Source organism: Zeus faber (assembly GCF_960531495.2).
Source record: "Zeus faber genome assembly, chromosome: 20".
Taxonomy (NCBI): domain Eukaryota; kingdom Metazoa; phylum Chordata; class Actinopteri; order Zeiformes; family Zeidae; genus Zeus; species Zeus faber.
The window spans coordinates 12,679,612-12,699,611 of NC_137207.1; the positions used below are offsets into that span (position 1 = coordinate 12,679,612).

The 20,000-nt window shown below is 43.7% G+C and overlaps 1 protein-coding gene across 1 annotated transcript in view; it reads left to right on the top strand.

Annotated features, from left to right (window-relative positions):
• Positions 1–20,000, top strand: part of jmjd1cb (jumonji domain containing 1Cb) — a gene marked incomplete at its 5' end in the record, with an annotated part of 149,118 nt that overhangs the window by 71,983 nt on the left and 57,135 nt on the right. The window contains one exon of the mRNA XM_080020913.1: positions 17,474–17,587. Coding sequence (XP_079877039.1) covers positions 17,474–17,587 — 114 coding nt within the window. The remainder of the gene's footprint in view (positions 1–17,473; positions 17,588–20,000) is intronic.

Below are 20,000 nucleotides of genomic sequence, written 5' to 3' on the forward strand. Positions count from 1 at the left end.
CACACATACACACACACACACACACACATGCACACACGCACACATACACACACACACACACACACACACACACACACACACACACACACAGACGAGAAAATTGTAGAGAAATTGCTGTCTGGCAACGTGCCTGTTTACAGCATTTGGCAGACGACCTCTCTGTTCTAATTTCACTGCCCTTATGTCAGAGAGAGAGAGTGAGAGAGAGAAACATAGAGAGGGATATGCAGAAAGAGAAAGATAGAGAGAGACCTGTGACCTCCGACGTATAAACGCAGACCGGGGTAGCACATCTCACTTATCACGCGATTTACCATCTCTGTGACCCGAACTGCTGAGGGCTTTTGAAAGCAGAATCAGCTGCTTCGAAGTCATGTAAAGTTGTGAAACTGCGTGGCGTTCATATCCATGCATTTCTGTTTTCCAGAAGCTTTACTGGATTTGTTAAAGCCATGTGGCATCTACAAAAGAAATACGACAAAATGAACGTTTAGTAGCTCTAGCGTTTGGTGAGTGTCGTTCAGATTCCGAGTGTAAGTTGCAGTAAACCTGGGCCAGCGGAGGCCGGGCCAGTGATGGATCGGAGCACTAGAGAAGGAAAACTCTCTGTGAGGGTTAATTTGGAAATGGGAGGGAAGGCTTGGAGGCTGTTTGAAGTCTTACTTTGAAAGTATGGTTTCTACCAGCTCTAAGATCTCTCTCTCTCTCTCTCTCTCTCTCTCTCTCTCTCTCTCTCTCTCTCTCTTTCTCTCTCTCTCTCATGCAAATAGAACATTCCGCCTCTCTCACAAGCAGCCAGTTTGCGTGTGAAATGTCATCATCGCCAGCGTTGATCCTTCTCTCATCACTGCTGCCGGCTGCACTCGGCATACCAATTCATCTGTCTGGGGAAAAGCAGACACAGAATACCGGAGTTGGAGGAGAAAAGGGTAGACGAAGCAAAATGGAGGATAATGAAATTAAATCTTTAATCTCCTGGTAAAGGTCTGTTATGGTATACGTCGGTTTCATCGGTTCATCCAGACGGAGCACGGGCGAAGGACAGGGTGATAAGTGGCGTGTGCGTTCATTTGTGCAGGGAGGAGAGTGGCGACGCAGACCACATATTGTCAATTAGGCAGAGATTTAGGAAAAAAAGTCAGAAAAGTCCTCAATTGTGAAGTGTGAGGGAAACACACCTTTATTTTAATATTTTATTATCTTTTAACATGCATTCCATATAGAGGTACGGATTATTCTGCCCCCACCCCAGTGTTTTTTTTTCTCGCGCTCTCCTTTGCTTCTGTTGATCACCATTCCCCAAATTTGTTGTCACATGTCCCGAACTGCAAGAGCGCCACAGATCTTGTGCCGATGAACTCTAACACGCTTGAAATTGTCAGGAGGTCTTGGGCGGCCGTCTGGGGAGACTTTCCCACATCTGGTCTCCCAACCCACTCAGGCTAATCAAGTGTTGGTAGCATTTGGGCACCAACAAGGGTCCTTGCCATCGATCTCTGCTCTGGCACGGAAACGAATGAGGGTTGAAGTTGCGTGGTTTGCACTCGGCGTTGGTAAAGTTCTGTTCCGGTTCGGAGAAGCATCCACAGACGGCAGAACGCTGCAGAAAGGTGCAGAGAAGGAGGGGGGCGTGGCCAGGAGTTGTTGTGTAATGTAATCGCAGGGACCACGGGCGTAAAATGGTTAATATCCCAAGAGGGTAACATCTGAACTGTGTTTCATCAGGCATGTATTTTGGCGACGCAATTACATGAATGTGTAATGAAAGAGCATTCGGATTCACTTCAAATAAACCCGTTTTCGTTGTTTTATTTTCCAGTGTGTTGCAACATTTGTAAACGCTGAAAACATCCATAATTTTCTATCTTTGACGTCCAGATGGTGCAGATGTGTTTCTGCCCCGAGCTGCACGCACATCTTGATTGTTTCCTTCTATTAGGGTGCTGTAATTCGTCAACGGGTGGAGAAAGGTGATTTAATCGCACCACGGCAGCCGTAGCCTCATGGTTATTTGTGAGGGTTAGCCTAATTTCACGAGATTATAAATGGAAATGTACGCTGTTTTGTTCAATGTGTCATATATTGTGAAATCAATGGAGTGGCGTGCAATGAATCGAATCGTCTTTTTGTTTGGCTAAAAAAAAGTTCATTTGTGTTTGGGAGTAATATGATAATAGATGAATAGATCATCTTCGTTGCTGCTGCACAAAACGCTACGCCAAATTCACCTCAGATTGTGTAAATAGTGGAAAAGGTGTTCCGAGGACGCCCGAAACCCTGACGTTCAGTTAATGTTCAGCTCCTTTCCTGTGTAGAAAAACACATTAGAGGCACCTCGTTTTATGCCACCGTGGGCTTGCAGAGGCCTTACATATCGTGACGTTATGTTGAAATTCGAATGTGAAATTGCCTGAGTTGATAAGGAAGTAATAATTAACCGGGATTTGTCTGGGTGAAATTGGTGCAGGAACAACGATAACGTAAAGTATTTCGGATAACACACCGAACATCACACAAACTTAGAAAAGGATACTGAGGCCAATATAAATATGACACTAACTTCAATGGCATTCTCAACCATCTACCAGCCTCAGCCACCTTCAGTAGCTTATGGTGAAAAAAAAAAAAAAAAAAGAATCAACAAAGGAATGGTGCAGCCAATGTGTGACACAGTTTTCTTATCACCGTTGACCAGTTGCCTTGTGCGGGTTGAAATCTCCTTTTAATCAGTTTAACCTAAAATATCCCTTTAAGCCTTTAAGGCACAATTAACCGCCACTATAAAGGCGACCGACTGGCACACTGCATTCCTTTGAAACAAATGATCCGAACCCTCAACTACTGAGGCGCTCATTCAAAACACCTTTTTTTGTATACATATAATGCGCCGTATTTGATCAGGGAGAGGGAGAGAGAGTGTAACGTCTTTGTTTTCCTTTTTCTGTCTGCTGCTGGGGACCGCTGGTGTCACACTATGTTACCTAGCAACTCCAGCTCATTTAGTAAACATGAAAGACCACCACACACGGGTGCACGCACACGCACACGCACACACACACACACACACACACACACAGACACAGACACACACACACACACACACATACACACACATACAGTCACATGCACTGAGGCTCTCTCTCTCTCTCTGTCTCTCGCTCACTCACACACACACACACACATTTATATCAGCAGCCGTCTTGTTATCTGGCTACATGAGCGCCAACACTAACACTTCCAGGAGAACAAAGGAATTTGTGTCTGTGTGTAAAGAGCTTCACATGGAGCTTTTTCCCTCGATTGTCCTCCTAAATCACGTCCACTCACATGGACTGGAAAGTCGCCTGTCGCTTTTCCTTTACATATTGGAGTAGATTTGTACCCCGGTACGGCCACGGGTCTGCTCCTAACGGTTATTATGTTGATTATTTTTAATGGTGATCCGCTGTGGCGACCCCTAACGGGAGCAGCCGGAGGAAAAAGAAGAAGATTTTACTGAATTATAAATCATTATTTAAAATAAAAATAACAGCCTACTATTTAAGACCAGTATGAACCAATAGTCAATAATTAAGAGACAAAAAGGTAACAGCCAACAATAGTACTAAAATGTAAATCGATATAATTCTGATTCTGTGGGAAAAAAAACAGGAGGTATGGCCATCACAGTCTCCATGTCAGCTTTTAGAATTGGGATGTTCACCTGCACCTATACCCCATTTTAGCCTGATACAAATACACAATCCTACTGAATATTATGGACAAAGATCATCAGTTTGGGATCACTAAGATAGTGATTGACATACAGTATCATCAAAGTTCTTCCCTCAAATATACTTCTTTGTGTGGAGACTTGTTTGATATGGATCTTGGTAATGTCCTTGAGCCTGGTATTGATCAGATTAATCCCAGTCTCTAGAGAATATTCTCTCGAATAAAAGGCACAGTTATTTTGCACTCATGAAGTGGTTTTGATCGCAGGACTTTCAAAGTTCTGTGGTTCCAGCCTGAGGTGGTAGCTAATAAACAGGCATTGATGCTCAGAGGGTTCGCAGGGTACGGAGCCAACCATCCTGCCTACCTGTCAATCTAATTCATTAATTGTCGCTTTGGTATCAAGCCATCGGATGTGCGAGCCAGACAGGTAGCATGTGGTTCAACACTCGGTTCAGGTCAGTAGGCCCTGGCTCGTGCACAGCTAGCCAGCTATTTATCAGGCTGTTTAGCCAGGCGGTCGGCCTACGGGTCGGCAGAACGCTCAGCCGTGAGAAAAAGTATTTCGCCAGATATCAGGCAGACAGAAATTGAATTTGGATTGTCTCTCTCTCTCGCTCTCTCTCTCTCTCTCTCTCTCTCTCTCTCTCTATCTCATCCCCCTCTCCTCTCTCCAGCCAGATGGAGACAGGCTTTTTGTAATCTCCTCCACTCTTGCTGTGTGAGTGAGTGAGTCTGTGTGTGTGTTCGTGTGTGTGTGTGTGTGTGTACGCGCAGCATGATCATGTGCCAGACAGGGCTGCACCGAATTTTTTTTTCTGCATAAGTGGCAAATATATAGTCAGGAAAAACATTTGCTTCCTTTTGTTGTGCACGGTGGCATTATGTCTGAGCGGCGTTTTCCAACTTTAATTACAAGCATCTGTGTGTGTGTGTGTGTGTGTGTGTGTGTGTGTGTGTGTGTGTGTGTGTGTGTGTGTGTGTGCGCGCGCACGTCTGTTTTTTTAGACTGTTTGTCTAATCTTTTAGCAGAGTAGCAGATGGACTTTAGGGTATTACTGCAATACTCCTGACACTCATGCACACCAGTGCTCACGTCTCTGATTTGTACGTTTGCATAATAAGTTTACATTTTTTTACGGCGCCACGATTGAATGCCGACAGCATTTTGTGTGCACATCTTCTTAACGGGATGATGGTTTAAAGGCGATCACCGTGTCAACAGTTTGGCCAAGAGGTGAGGTCGGAGGTCACAGTTTAAGTTGTTGGGTTAAGGTTCAGCACTGTGTCATCCAGTCCCAAAGTTGACTTGAAGCTCGACGTTCACCGTGTCACCATTTTACCGTGCTTGAGTTCAGTGTGTTTGCATTCATTTGCATTTGAATATTCCCCGGTGACCCAATTTAGATACGATCAAGTTTATTTTGGTGTGATACACAAAGAACCATTCCAAATCAAAACACTTAATATCGTAATTGATTTGCTAATGTACTGGATTCCACTGGATAATAACACTCGGAATTACACCAGTGATGAATAACCATTACGTTTAAGATTGTATTTATTAAAGGGAATTAAATTCTTTCTGAATCTGAATCTTTAATCACTGGAATGTTTCTGTCTTAAATCAAAAACAAAAGTAGCTGTGATGAGCCCCTGTGTGCTTGGTGTTTATGTAACATTTCTTCTGGAGCCACCCTAATAATTTTGCAATGATGAACTCCCTCCAGGGATTTATCTCTCTTGTCTCTCTTGTCTCTCTCTCTCTGACCCTCCCACAGATGTAGACACACACACACACACAATTATACACACACACACACACACACACACACACACACACACACACACACACACACACACACACACACACACACACACACACACACACACACACACACACACACACACGTGTTCACACAAGTGTCTGTAGATGTGCTTTAATTGGTGCTGGCAGGTATTGTGAGGTTGCAAGGATTGTGTGGGAAGGATGATGGTGCTGCCAGGACAGCTGCCTGCCTGCCTGTCTGTCTGTCTGTCTGTCTGTCCGTCTGTCTGTCTATCTGTCTAAGAGACCAGCAGACAGCTAGCACACTCTGAGGCTCTGTCACCAGCTCTGCGTGAACCGGAAGGTTCACACTCCCCGCGCCTCATGTGTTTCACACGGCACGTCAAAGCAAATTTTTGAGATATTGCGTTTTTTACTCTCCTTCGTAGTAATTGTGAGCATGCTGTTCGTACTTAAAAGGCGTCGCCCGTGCACACACAAAACACACATGCCTGTCTATGTGTTTCGTTAGGGCTGTCACGGTCATGACATTTAACTTTTAATTAATATGTAGGATTAATGAACTGTCTTATTTGTTCAATTTCTGTCACTGTCGTAGTGTGAGCTTATGCCAGTGTAAAAACACGCATCCACCTGAGGCGGAATAGACATTTATTGACCCTAAACTCCAATTTCCTTTCCTCGGATGATGGAAACGGGCCAAAAGTCCACATTCCGTTTGCCTGAACATTTTCTCACACCTTTTTTTTTTTTTTTTTCGAGATTGCGAGATTGCGGAAGGCTTCTTGCTTTCATTGGAGATACGGCCTCTCACACTGGGCCACGCTTTTAGGTCATTACAATGTGCTGCGAAAGCACCTGAAATCTAAACGGTCAGTGTGAGTGAAACCAAACCAATTTCTCACTCGAAATCGCACATCTGAACAGACTCCTCGTTTCTGTCGCTCCACTGATTCCTTTCAAAAACCCTTGTTTTGGGGGTCAATGTGTCCTAGAGCTGGATCCCAGTCCAGCCAATCCATGAGCGGCTTCCAGGTTTTCTGACAAATCTAAGCTATCCCTTCTACTGCTGCATGAGAGAGGGGGGGGGGGGGGGGGGGTAGCGAGCAGAAAAATAAAGGCAGGGTGAGAGAAACAGGAGGGAACAAGGCTCAGTCAGAGAGGGAGAGAGAGAGAAAGTGAGATGGAGAGAGGGGGACAGACAGACAGAGAGTGTGTGTGTGTGTGTGTGTGTGTGTGTGTGTGTGTGTGTGTGTGTGTGTGTGTGTGTGTGTGTGTGTGTGTGTGTGTGTGTGTGTGTGTGTGTGTGTGTGTGTGTGTGTTGGCCTGTCCTTCCCTCTCCTCTCCGTGCGTCAGCAGCAGTTAAAATGTCGGCTGTGTGGCTGGTGTGCTCTCTCTCTCTCTCTCTCTCTCTCTCTCTCTCTCTCTCTCGTTCCTTCTCTCTGTGCCCTCTGTTTTTCTCTCAGCCAGCCATCTGTCTTTCCTAACCGCAGGACAAACCCTGCTCTCTGTCTTTCTCTTGCTTAATTCTCTCCTTCCGTCTCGCCCTCGCTCCTGCTGTCCTCGTATCCTCGCTCCTTCCTCGCTCGTTCTCTGCGGTTTGCTGATCAAAGCTGATTTTGTGGACTTTGGAGAACCGGCTTCGAATTTTTCTTGAAAGAAAGAAGCAAAGAAAGAAAAGATTTTCTTTTGTTTTCTGGGGTCTGGCGCTTTTTAGGAGACCGTGGCACGGAGGGGAGGTAACCGCAGATTGATCGTTTTTCTATCTGTCCTTAACCTCTATATATTGTACGCTGCTTGGAACCGTTACCAAGGAAGTTGTTTTTCTATTTTCCAGAGTTGTCGAGTCAAAGATTGAGCGATCAGTGTGTTGACGTCACTCAACCACTGTTGTTCAAATTGTTTTTAGCGTTGGCTTGGCTATGAGAACAGTGTGTGTGTGTGTGTGTGTGTGTGTGTGTGTGTGTGTGTCTGTGTGTGTGTGTGTGTCTGTGTGTTTTGGACTCACTGTGGAGTCTGTAGCCTGTAGCTGTGTCTGAAGGTCTAATCGACCCATTTCCTGCGTCTAATGCCTTGTTACTTCCTGATGTGTCTGTGTGTGTCTGTTTCAGCGCGTTGTTCTTATACCCTTTTTTTTTTTATGTCGTTTTACTGCCCAAACTCTAGAAGGGATCACACCACAAGCAGCCTCGGCGTCGTTTCAACCCGCTATAAGTGCCAGGCAAATGATATGGAATGAAGTCATTGTCGTAGAACAACAAAATTGACTTCATTGACAACGGTCAGTTTTAAGTGTTGTGTCGCGCGGTGAAACCTGTCGTCCTGCTCCTTCATATAAAGTTTCCATCGCAACATTCCAGAAGCCTGTGATCGGCGAAACTCGTTTTTTTGTCAGTGTTTAAATCAGGTGTTTATTACTTTAATGATGAGCAGCTTTTTCATTTGTGATTTTGGCTTTTTGCCGCTTGAAAAATCCAGCAGATTCGGCGTTGTGCTTGTTTCATGTCCGTTTCTACGTCGCTACTAGCTTGGTTTCTCAGTGGCAGTGTCCGCTCAAGTTTACTCTGTCAGTCATCTGGAGCAGTGACCCTCAACCGTGGATGAGGTTGATAAAATGGCCAGATTTCGATTTTGATTGGATTTTGTCTCTGCGACCTCAATCTGATAAGATGTTTTATTGTGAGGTATGATTTCGTCCAAGCCTTCCATGTTTGTATTATAGTTACAGAGATAACAGCGAAACTATGATCAGAACAGTCAGTGTCGTTCGTCTCTAATAATGTCTAAACTATTAACGCTCTGGAAGGACGCCTGAGGGTCCCCGGGCCCCGTGTTGAGAAACACTGGTCTAGACGACAGACAACCGACAGGAACCTCCAAATACCTGCTTATCTGTGGATATGTAGTGGGGAAGTTGTACGTCAACTCAGTCCAAATGTGCGAGGATGGGGCTGGCTTTTCAAACGCTTCAGTTTGCTTTCTCGTCCTTTTTTGATACGCAAAGCAGAAGTGTCGAGGTCATTTTTAATGTTGTTCTGATGCCTTTGTGATGAATAGTTGTGATTGTGAGTATGCGCGCGTTGCGCGTGCACGCGTGTGTGTGTGTGTGTGTGTGTGTGTGTGTGTGTGTGTGTGTGTGTGTGTGTGTGTGTGTGTGTGTGTGTGTGTGTGTGTGTTTTGGAGCTGTTGCAGCTGTTCTTTGGCAAGTCGGACCATTTAGCATTTAGCCAATAAAGTGATTAGGGTCTAACCTCAGCCTGGCGAAATTTCTGATTCTGTGTGTGCGTGTTACCGTGTGTGTGTGTGTGTGTGTGTGTGTGTGTGTGTGTGTATGTGTGTGTGTGTGTGTGTGTGTGTGTCTGAGAGAGAGAGAGAAAGATATGCCTGACCCACTTACAAAAAAGTGGTTTTGTGCTTCTCTGCTTGTAATCATACAACACACACACACACACACACACACACACACACACACACACACACACACACACACACACACACACACACACTGATAAAGATGTACACACAGGGAGTGTGTGTACCTGCAATGATAAGCAGCAGATTAGGGAGGTGTGTGCAGTGTATTTCTCTGTTTGCCTCCCAGTATCTACAGCCTCTCCTCATGCTGTCTCCATATCCCTATCTTGTCACTCTCTCCATTTGCTCCCGCTTTGCTGTTTCTCTCCTTCTCTCCCCGTCTGCACTCTGCACTAGATTGTTTCCACAGCTTCTCCATTTGTTAGTCATTTGACATCATTCTTGATAGCTTACGCTCAGTTATACTTATTATTTCCCACAGACCAAGGCTGTGGGATGAATCAAGTTTTGTTTTTACTGTTTTTCGTCTTTCAGTGCGTCACGTCGTCGTGAAATGAAAGACGGCGATATATCATGTGAAATATTTTCACGTTACGAAATTAGTTTTTAGTTGTAATTCATTTTAACGAGAGTGGACATTGAAACGTTAAACTATTATAAGTATAAACTGTGGAACTATGACTTGAAAGTTCCAAAGCTAAATTTAACGTATGCACCTGTTTTGAACTTCCCCATTCAATCTCATCACAACCTAGCAATGGCTGGCATCTGGATCGCCCTGTTTTAATAATAAATTGACCAGGCGTCCATTACATTATATTAATATTGATTGGAATATTTTAGGGATGACTATAGGTGACATATAGATGACATATTTACACACAATACATTTTTGAGAAATAATCATGAGTAATGTGAATATTATGACATAAGCAGGTTGAGGCGTGGATTAGAACAGCCAGAACAGTCTTATGTAGTTCAAAAATGTACTTTACTGTGATGCAGCCGCACAACATTTAACTATGTGTATATATATATAAATATATATATATGTATATATATATATTGAGATATTACGACAACCAAAATCCCAGGCGATATCTACTTTCACAACATGGTATTGATATTATATCAATATTGTCATCAGACATTATTATTAGTAGTAGTATTTCTATTATTATTATTATTATTATTATTATTATTATTAGTGTTATTTTGTTGTTATTATTATTATTATTATTATTATTATTATTATTATTATTATTATTATTGTTATTTTATTATTTTGTTATTATGCTCTGTTCCTTGTTGTTCTCGAATGAGGCACTGCAGGACTGCACTCTGTACTCACTCTTTCTGTCTTTGTCTCTGTTCTGTCCTCTCTCTCTCATTGCCCGTCATGTTTCTCTCATTTGTCTTTCTCTGTCTTTCTTTCCCACTGCCCCCTCTCTTCATCTCTCTTGCCCTTTCCCTCTTTCTTTCTGAATTCTCTCTCTCTCTTTCGCTGGCATGAGCACAGTTAGCTTTTGTTTCAGGCTCATTTGGAAAAACACACAAGGATCCTTTTAGTTTTGCCTAGCCTAGTGCATGCACACGCACACGCGCACGCACACGCGCACACGCACACATACACACACAATAGAGCCAAGCTGAGTTGAGAAGCTCAACTAGCTCTTAGAGGCAAGAAGGTCACCACCACATCACAAACGGTTTGAACATGTCTGCATGTGTGTCTTGTTTCTTTGTGCGTCCGCTCATGGGCGGTTGTCTGTGCACGTGCTTCTCCAGTAAGCTGCTTCCTCTCGCAGTGTCAGGGCGCGGCCACAACGCTTGTGATTAACCACATCCTTAGAAGACGTCTAGTAGCTTCCAGAAGCGCTTTAGCGGCAGCTTTTGGTGTTAGTTACTCAGAGTGCACTGATACTGCCATTGGATCTGTCGTTTACAGTTTAAATAAGAGTCTCTGTGTGAGGGAATGTCCCCAATACAAAGATCAGATACCGAGAGCAGGGGTGAACAAATCATAAAAGCATGTGGTTTTCCACTGGGTTTGGCATGTTGGTTAACTTTAAGTTGCCCATGGATATAACATGCAATTGGTGACATCAGCAAACTTATTTAACTCAACATAAAGAAAGAACATTACCTATTACTCTTAATAGCATATTATCAATTCCATATGATAACTACTAGAAGATATATGGTAATTCAAAATATGTGTGACCACTATAAAGCCATAAGATAAGATGGTTCTGAGCAACCACCACTCGACCCTGACTTGAACAGTTCCCAGTTGAAAACGTGGCCTGACAATTGGCCTCTTTTTCACCCAACCTGTACTGTGTTAAACTGCCTGGAGTCTTCTTTTTCTTGTGTCTACTATGCAGTCCAAGCAAAGCAACGGATAGAGCAAGATAGAAACAGCGGGAGGGTGAAAGGTCAGACAGACATTGTGACTCATGTGTTTTTGATTACAGCGCCAGTTTGAGTCTCAACATGCAACTCATACTCACTCGAAACACATAGAGATCACAACATCTGCTTTAGGATTTAAAATCCCATGTTAAAGAATCACATCAAGCATCATATAGAAACATTTTTTTGTAATTCAGTGACAGGTGTAAAATCTTTTTATTTTCTTTTAAGCAAAGGTGTCTTTGAATTACTGAGAATGATAAACAAGCAGGATCTTTAAAATCATGTTTTAGTACTTCTATCCCTACTCTATATCTATAAATTTAACAAACTTTTGCGAGCGTATGGGATTGTACTTTGTTTAGTTGGCACCACTCTTTCAGTGATTATTGACGCTAGATGTGATGCTTTGGCATGGTGGGGGGGTTACCACAGCCGCGGGTAAAGGTCGACGTGTGGTCAGGCTACCAGCAGCAGCTTCGTGTTGTTGGCGGAAATCCCACGTGGGCCCTCCAGTGATGAGAAAAGCTTTCACCAAAATGACAGCCTTTTAGAGACTCAATCGTTCAGTTAGATCAATCTTCACGACAACTGATTGGTAATCGACTGCTGATAACCTTTGATAAAATAGCAAATAACATTTATAGGTGATATCTGATCATATGAATTCATCACCTCTACACCAAGGAGTCTTGTTGGCTGTTGTGCTGGTGTGGTAACATGAATGTGTGCATGTGTGTGTGTGTGTGTGTGTGTGTGTGTGTGTGTGTGTGTGTGTGTGTGTGTGTGTGTGTGTGTGTGTGTGTGTGTGTGTGTGTGTGTGTGTGTATGTCGTCTGCGATGACCTTCATCAGATAATGTTACCCTTGATGACAAGCTGTGTGTGTGTGTGTGTGTGTGTGTGTGTGTGTGTGTGTGTGTGTGTGTGTGTGTGTGTGTGTGTGTGTGTGTGTGTGTGTGTGTGTGTGTAGAGGTAGACCGGGTGCAGGTTCCAGGTTACTTAGTGATGCATGAGCTCCTACAACCACCCCCACGCCCCACAGTCTCCTTTACATTCCACTGCACCCCTCCTAATCAATTATTTACTGCCCAGACACACACACACACACACACACAAACACACACACACACACACACACACACACACACGTCACACACACTGCTAGGAGGGAAAAGAAGGCCAGTGTTGTGTGTTGTGTTATGCGTGTTGTGACTGATGGGCTTTCTGCCCTTTTGTTCAGTGCATTCTGCTTGCTGTTTCTGACTGTGGATTTAAAGTTAGTTTGGAGTGAAGAGACGATGATGGACATGGTCCAATTGAATCAGTGCATCCCACGCAACAATGATAATTCTTTTGTATTTATTTGTATGTGAATTTTGCTGCAGTACTGCCTATATCCGCCCTCATGCCTTGGAGTGTTTCTGTCTCAGGATGTAAAAAGGTGTGTTTATTTTTTGTTTCCGTTTGTTTGTGTGTGTGTGTGTTTCCCCGTCCCTCCCGCTGTCATTCTAGATAATGCACAGCAACTAAGTGCTTCTCCAAAGCGCACTGTGGCAGATGTGACCCAATTGTGGTTGAGTGGGACACATGCCAAGGTGTGTGTGTGTATGTGTGTGTCTGTGTGTGCGGGTGTGTGTGTGTCATTTCAGACCAGCAACAAAGGAAATGGCATCACGTCAATTCAGAGTTGAGACAGAAAGAGAAAGAGGATAGGGTGAATACTAAGTCAGATCAGACCTATTAGAGCAAAAACACACGTGCATCCAGTGGTCCTGATACGTCATCTCCACTTAAGCTTTTTTATTTGTAGTAAGTGAAATAATGACAAAGCAGTTTGAGACATTGATTAGATCTTTACTTTACCGTAATGCAGCCTCAGAGACAACGTTTAGCTGCATCAGGATATACTGATCCTGGGACCAAAATCCCAGACAATATCTATCTCACGTCACAGTCGATATTGTATTGATATAAGGCCAAGCCCTGGGTTGTGTGGTTGTCTGCTTTATCAACCACTGTGGTAGCTAGGCAGATGACATTGCGGTGCCATATTCTCTTCTTAAGGCTATCTTTGGAAATTATATACTGTATGAATAAGATAAAGTTAGCCAAAACATAAGTAGAATTGTATTTTCAGAAAAGGAAATAACCTGCAATGTGTCTTGTTTTGTATTAGAGTATTGTTTAGCATTCCCTCCAAAGCCTGTAGCCAGAGAATTAAAGTGTTCTGGATGTAATATCAGGGCCATCCCCTGAAATCGCTATGGCTGGTCTAGAAATGTGTCAAAGTAATCCAGGAGATGGTAAAAAGTCTCAACATAGACCTTCTATTTCCATCCTTTTGGGTTGAATCTCTTGCGAAAATAACCTCAAAAACCTTTTGATTCCTGCAATGTGTAAATTACAGGGTGTGTGGGAAGACCCTTGTGGGATTTTTAGGAAACATTGGGAGGGTGCAGATGATGTGTGTGTGTGTGTGTGTGTGTGTGTGTGTGCATGTGTGAGTGTGCATGTGTGCGTGTGTGTGTGTGTGCGTGTGTGTGTGCGTAGTGCGTGTGTGTGTGTGTGCGTGCGTGCGTGTGTGTGTGTGTGTTTCTATATTTATGTGTCCTAGAAACAACTGCTCAGAAAGGGAAGAGCAGAGCCAAGCAGGAGCCGCGCTTCCCCTGCTCCCATGCATCTGCTTCCAAATACCTTCTCTATCCCTCTGGCCAAAATCCCTCTATTCACACACCCCATGTTTGGATGTGCAGACATTCTCATCCATCTATGCTGCATCTGCACCACATTTAGAGTCCAGTACTAGTATGCCTGTGTCTGGTGGTGGTCAGTATTGTTTTATGTGTATAACAATTCCCTACTTGGTTCTTTTTAAGAGTGGAGATTGTATCAATATCAATATAGATAACTTGAACATATTTTGCTGATGACATTGTCTGCATTTATACAATTGTGATTATTTTTTAACCTATTGTCGACAGCTTAATAATTAGTTTCTTTACCTATTTATTCATTTTTTAAAACGTATTTCGTTTAAGGTTGTGCATATTGTTCATATGAAGGATAGTTTTTTGTTTTTTTTTTATTTCATTTTTGCACTCTCACTTTACTCTGCCTTGTACCCATGCTATACTTGTGTGGCTTTTCTTGCAGTCAGGAAATGGCACATGGCACAAGGTCTTTCTTACAGTGTGTGTGTTGGGTGGGGGGGGGGGGGGTCACAGCTAGTAAATCCAGGGCAGCACAAGAGCGGAGAGAGGGACAGACCAAAGTAGGGCTGCATAGACCAGTATCATGTTTTGCTTGCACCCATAAAGCACTCATTGCCCGACTGATTACTTACTCTGTGTGTGTGTGTGTGTGTGTGTGTGTGTGTGTGTGTGTGTGTGTGTGTGTGTGTGTGTGTGTGTGTGTGTGCGTGCGTGTGTGTGTGTGCGTGTGTGTGTGTGTGTGTGCGCGTGTGCGTGCGCGTGCGTGTGCATGTGTGTGTGTGTGCTCACGGGGGTTCTGTTTCTCACCTCTACCCTCTGTGTATCACGTGACCTTGTTGCATAACCGTGTAGTGGCCATATTTAAATCCAAGTGAAGGTGAAGTATAAAAAATAATAATAATAAAATTAAATTAAAAATTTAAAAAGTATGGTTTGACTGGGTATGGGGAAGGATGTAACGATTTGATTCAATTTCCATACAAATTGATATTGATGCGATGGCTCACAACGCAACGCTATATCGATATATGGACATTTTATACATAATGACAGTTGCGGTATATAGACAGTATACAGAAGACAGTATATGCAGTATACTGTACATACATTTGACCTACATGGTAGTATTTAATTTAAGCAGAAAATGGTTGCATTACCTCCGATACCAAAATTGGAACGATAGATTTGAATCGCAACGCGGTGCGGTTTTATTTTGAACACAACCCCAGCGCACAGTCGGATAGATATGACAAGGTTTGACGCTGATCATGTTGGATCACGCTGAATTATCTCCCAGCCCTGTTTCACCACAGAGACCGGACGATCCATGGGTGTCTACGGGTGTTCACCCAGATGACGTGGCCGCCCGTGCCTCAGATCAACTCTCCCTCTCTCTCTCTCTCTCTCTCTCTCTCTCTCTCTCTCTCTCTCTCTCTCTCTCTCGCTCTCTCTCTCTCTCTCGCTCTCTCTCCCGCTCTGTTTTGAAATCCTCCCTTTACTCTTTAGCCTCTTAGTCTCTGTTCTTTCTCGTCCTCCCTCTCTCTTCTCGCTCCTTCGCTCATATCTGCAGTAACAGCTGAGCTCAGGCCCGCAGGCTGACAGACAGCGGTGTGTGTGTGTGTGTGTGTGTGTGTGTGTGTGTGTGTGTGTGTGTGTGTGTGTGTGTGTGTGTGTGTGTGTGTGTGTGCGCGCGCTGACGGGAAAGCAGGCAACATCAAAGTGGAGCGTACTGCCTTTGAACTGTCAGACTTCCTCTACTCATTAATTTATTCATGGCACTCACTCTCCCTTTCTCCCTCCCTCGTTTTCTCTCTCTCTCTCTCTCTCTCTCTCTCTCCCTGGTCCTCTATCCCTTGTGCTCTTCCATTTTTCATTTCCTCCCCTCTCTCTCTCTCTCTCTCTCTCTCTCTCTCTCTCTCTCGCGCGCGCCATCCGTCTCTGCCTCTCCCCTTAAACTCCCTGCACCTCCCTCCCTGTCTCTTCCTCTATCGCTCTCTCCTTCAGTTGTAACTCATCTCCGTCTTCTTCTCTGACTGTTGACATTCATCATCATCATCATCATCTTCTTCTGCCTCCTTTGTTTTTTCTTCGACTCGCGATATCATCTCCTCCTCCGCGCTCTCTCTCTCTCTCTCTCTCTCTCTCTCTCTCTCTCTCTCTCTCTCTCATTCTCTCTCTCTCGCGACTCTACCCACTCCTGGCCCTGCTGTGAGTGCTTCGGTATCTCCAACGATAGTCACGCACGTCGAGCGCCGCATGCGGTACTTGAAAGAAAAAAATAAAACAACAACAAAAAAAAAAGGGTGGCGAATGATGAGGGAAAACCAGGCAAAGAACCAAACATTGTTTTCGACTTTTGTGTCATGCAAACTCACTCATCCGCATGTAAAAATGCAAATGGTGACTTGTTTTGTATACGCGAAGCAGCAGTTGCACTGAGATGATTTAATGAGGCCGATTCAATATCTGAACGTTTTACCTTAGCCAGAAGCCAAACATGATCAAATCACCAAATAAACATTGTTTTATAATACTTAGACCAAGACTGATACAAAGCTGTGCATGCGGAGATGTTGGTGTCCATCCTTTGGTTGGGTGCCTTCAGCTCCCAGCTTACCCCGCTTCATTGCGGCGCACCATCTTTTTCTGTGCACCGTATTGACGCAAGAGGATAAGGTGCTTGAAGTGATAATAAGCCCAAAAGCCTCCGAGAATAAAAAAAAATGAGCGATACTCAGCTCATCAGCAGCCAGCACTGCAGTCAGTTTACTGTCGGGCGGTTTGAGCGCTACGACAGTCATTAGTGTTTTCCGTCGATCCTGTCTTTGATTTTGCTGCCACGAGCTCACGACAAAGATGCTGTTCAAAGCACATTCGGCACATTGGGTTTGCTCGGTACACCGGCACTGAGAGCCTAACGCGGTCACGCGGCTTCTTGAAGTCGTACTTTACTGGCGTTTTGAAAGAAGCGTGATAATTATTATCTCAAAGCTGATGAATTCTGTTATTTTCAACGATAGATTTTAGTCGCTAGAACTAGACGGTCTATGTCTTATCTCCCCTGTTTTCTGCCGGCCCCCTCTGTGGCCGTCATTTAGTGTGTTACTGTTTGTTGTCTGTTGATATTGTTGTTATTCTGTCATACAGTTATGGATCACACCCAGAATAATAGTGTTTTGTAATCTCGGGGGGGTTTCCTCTGTGCAGCTGCTTGACGTGTTGGATTGACGGTGTTTATGAAGTAAAGTCTCAGCCTGTTGGAATTCAGCTCGTTCGCCCTCTTTGTCTTTTCCTTTTCCGCCATCGATATCTAAAACCTTGAATGCGTACATTTTTGTCCGTAGGGCACACGCAGTTCACTATCTGGCCGTCGGAAAACGTTTAGAAAAACCGAGGCGCCTGCCCTTGTTAATTTCCCAATTTTTTTGTTGACCGTGGCTGTTCCAATGTTATTCATACGGTGTTGTCGTTGTTTTGTTTGTTCTTTTTTGGTTGCTGACAATGTTGCCTGTTTGATTGTTTCCGTAGGCGTTCAAGCCGCTGGTTGGGAAGAGCCTGTTGTCGTCTGTGACAGCAGTGGAGTTCCTTTTGGACAGACAGTTGGACTTCCTGTCCGACCCTTCAGCCTACCAACCATACCAGGTACGAGACGCACGCAGGCACGCACGCAGGCACGCACGCAGGCACGCACGCAGGCACACACGCACACACACACGCGTTGTATTCCTTTTTGGTGCTGATGCTAGGCAGCTTTGTGATTGTGGGTTTTTGTTTTTTTTGTCGTGGCTACAAACTGAATCTCGCTGTCATTGGCATCTTTCACAATGCAGGGACGGGGACTACGTTTCTTTCCTTTTCATGCAAGGCTGTTGGATAAAGACTGCTTTCCGATCAAACAGAATGTATCGTAAAGATTGGCACAGTTGTTGCACGGTAGATCATCTGTGCGAAAATGAGTTGATGCTTCTGGCCCCGCTGAGCCCAGCCAGACTCCTGAGTAGTAATTTCATAGATGAGCGCTCTCACTACTCACTCAAGAGATCACACACACACACACACACACACACACACACACACACACACACACACACACACACACACACACACACACACACACACACACACAAACACAATTAAACACCTGCAAGTGTGTACACACACAATAGGGAATGGGTACGTGTGTGTGTGTGTGTGTGTGTTTATTGGGCACTAGGCTGGATTAGCATGTCCTTGTTTCATGGCATGTTTGAGTGAGCGCAAGGGTTGGTGATTACAGAATGAAAGATGGATGCATGCATGTCGTCGTAGGTTTGCATTGCTGTTTGTATTGCCTGGCAATATAAACAGGAATGCTGGACAGGCATGTACAAACACCATGGTGTAATTCACAGAGTATAATCCGCAATGTTTAAACATTAATTATCGCACGGCCCGGGTGAACGCTCGGTTCAGTTTTCAGACAAGCGCGCGGCGATGACAAAGTAGCAGCGTTTGAGTTTTATCACCTCGCTCAATTAATGCACAAGATGAAAACTCAGGAGACGGTGTCTGGGGGATTTCACGCTTTGAGGTTTTGATTGTACGATTAGTCTGAGGGAAATACCGTCGTTTAACATTTTTAGGACTTTGGGGAATCTATCTTTGCAATACTGGAGAGTAGAAAAAAGGCAAATATACAGGAATCTTATAATGCAATGTAATATAATTCACGTTTTTCACAACATTATTTTGGCCCCACAAATTACAGATTTGAGCAATTATTTATATTGAAGACATTAATAAGTTTGGGGAAAGTAGGTACCTTGGGGAATATGCTGTATCTGCCTTCTGAAACCAAAACATTAGTAATAATTGGAATTGGAAGTGGTGGATTTGTCCCTCATTGGTAATAAAACTGGATTCACTTCAGCACGAGTGGATGGGCTTTCTGCAAGCACCAATTATAGGAAAGATGTCCCCAAAGCGTTACTGTATCTCTGCAAAATGAACTAAAATGAAAACAGTTTTGGGCCAGCTGGGAATTTAGCTGGAGGTAACCAGTTTAGATTTTTGTTTTTTATTACCTTGCAGTTTTTGTAAATGCTGAGAAATAATAGACATGTTGGCCTCTACACAACTCCAACGTTCATATTAAGCCACAAGTACAGTGTGTGGCACTTGCGTAAAAGCATGCCACACACAAAGCAACAAGACCCACCTGCTCCACAGCGCGGCTTTTTAAACACAACGTTTTTTAAACACGGTTAATCGTAAAAACCTGTTCATCGCAACATCCCAGATAGTGTGCAAAAGTTGGAGCTCTGAGAGCGAATGGCCTAATTAAACATTCCTGAAATGTTAATATTTGGTAGTCTTTGGTGTTCATTGTATGAATAGGTTCCAGTGTGCGTAGTTGTGGAAGTAAGGCCGCACAGCATGGAGGCTGAAACCCTCCTGACATAAAAGTCTGGAAATGAATTTACAGAAAATGTAATCATAATTCATAATGTCACATAGATACAGGGCTAATGGAAGCATTTTTGTGTTGATGTGCAGAATGTATTCAGTTTGGGAAGACTTGGGAGGCTTAGGTTCACTGACTGGAATTTGGACAATTCTTGGTTGCTTGGTGTTACTAAGATTGCTGCTATTTATCCAAAATTCAAGTGTAGATGGATCTCTACATTGAGGAATCTTTTCATCTTTCAATTTGGTCCCAAACCAGACCAAAAGGGAAAATGAGCAGGCTGTATTTATCTTAGTTGCTGCATATCCAGTTGCAATTCTTGTGTGGATCCATTTTACACATTGTGATAAATGTATTAATATATTTTGAAACTATCCATCAATTTCATTCACTGCATAGTTACACTCCTCGTATTCAGAGGGAAACATTTTGTGAGAGTGTAACATTAGGGCACATGATGTGCACACTGTAATTGCCCAACTCTTAAGTTACACATGTGCTCAGTTTGGTCTCTAGTGGATCGAAACAGCTGTAGTGATGGTCAAGGTCACTTTAAAAAGGATATAAACACTTAAAATCTGACTTCACTAAAGACTACGTTTTTTACAG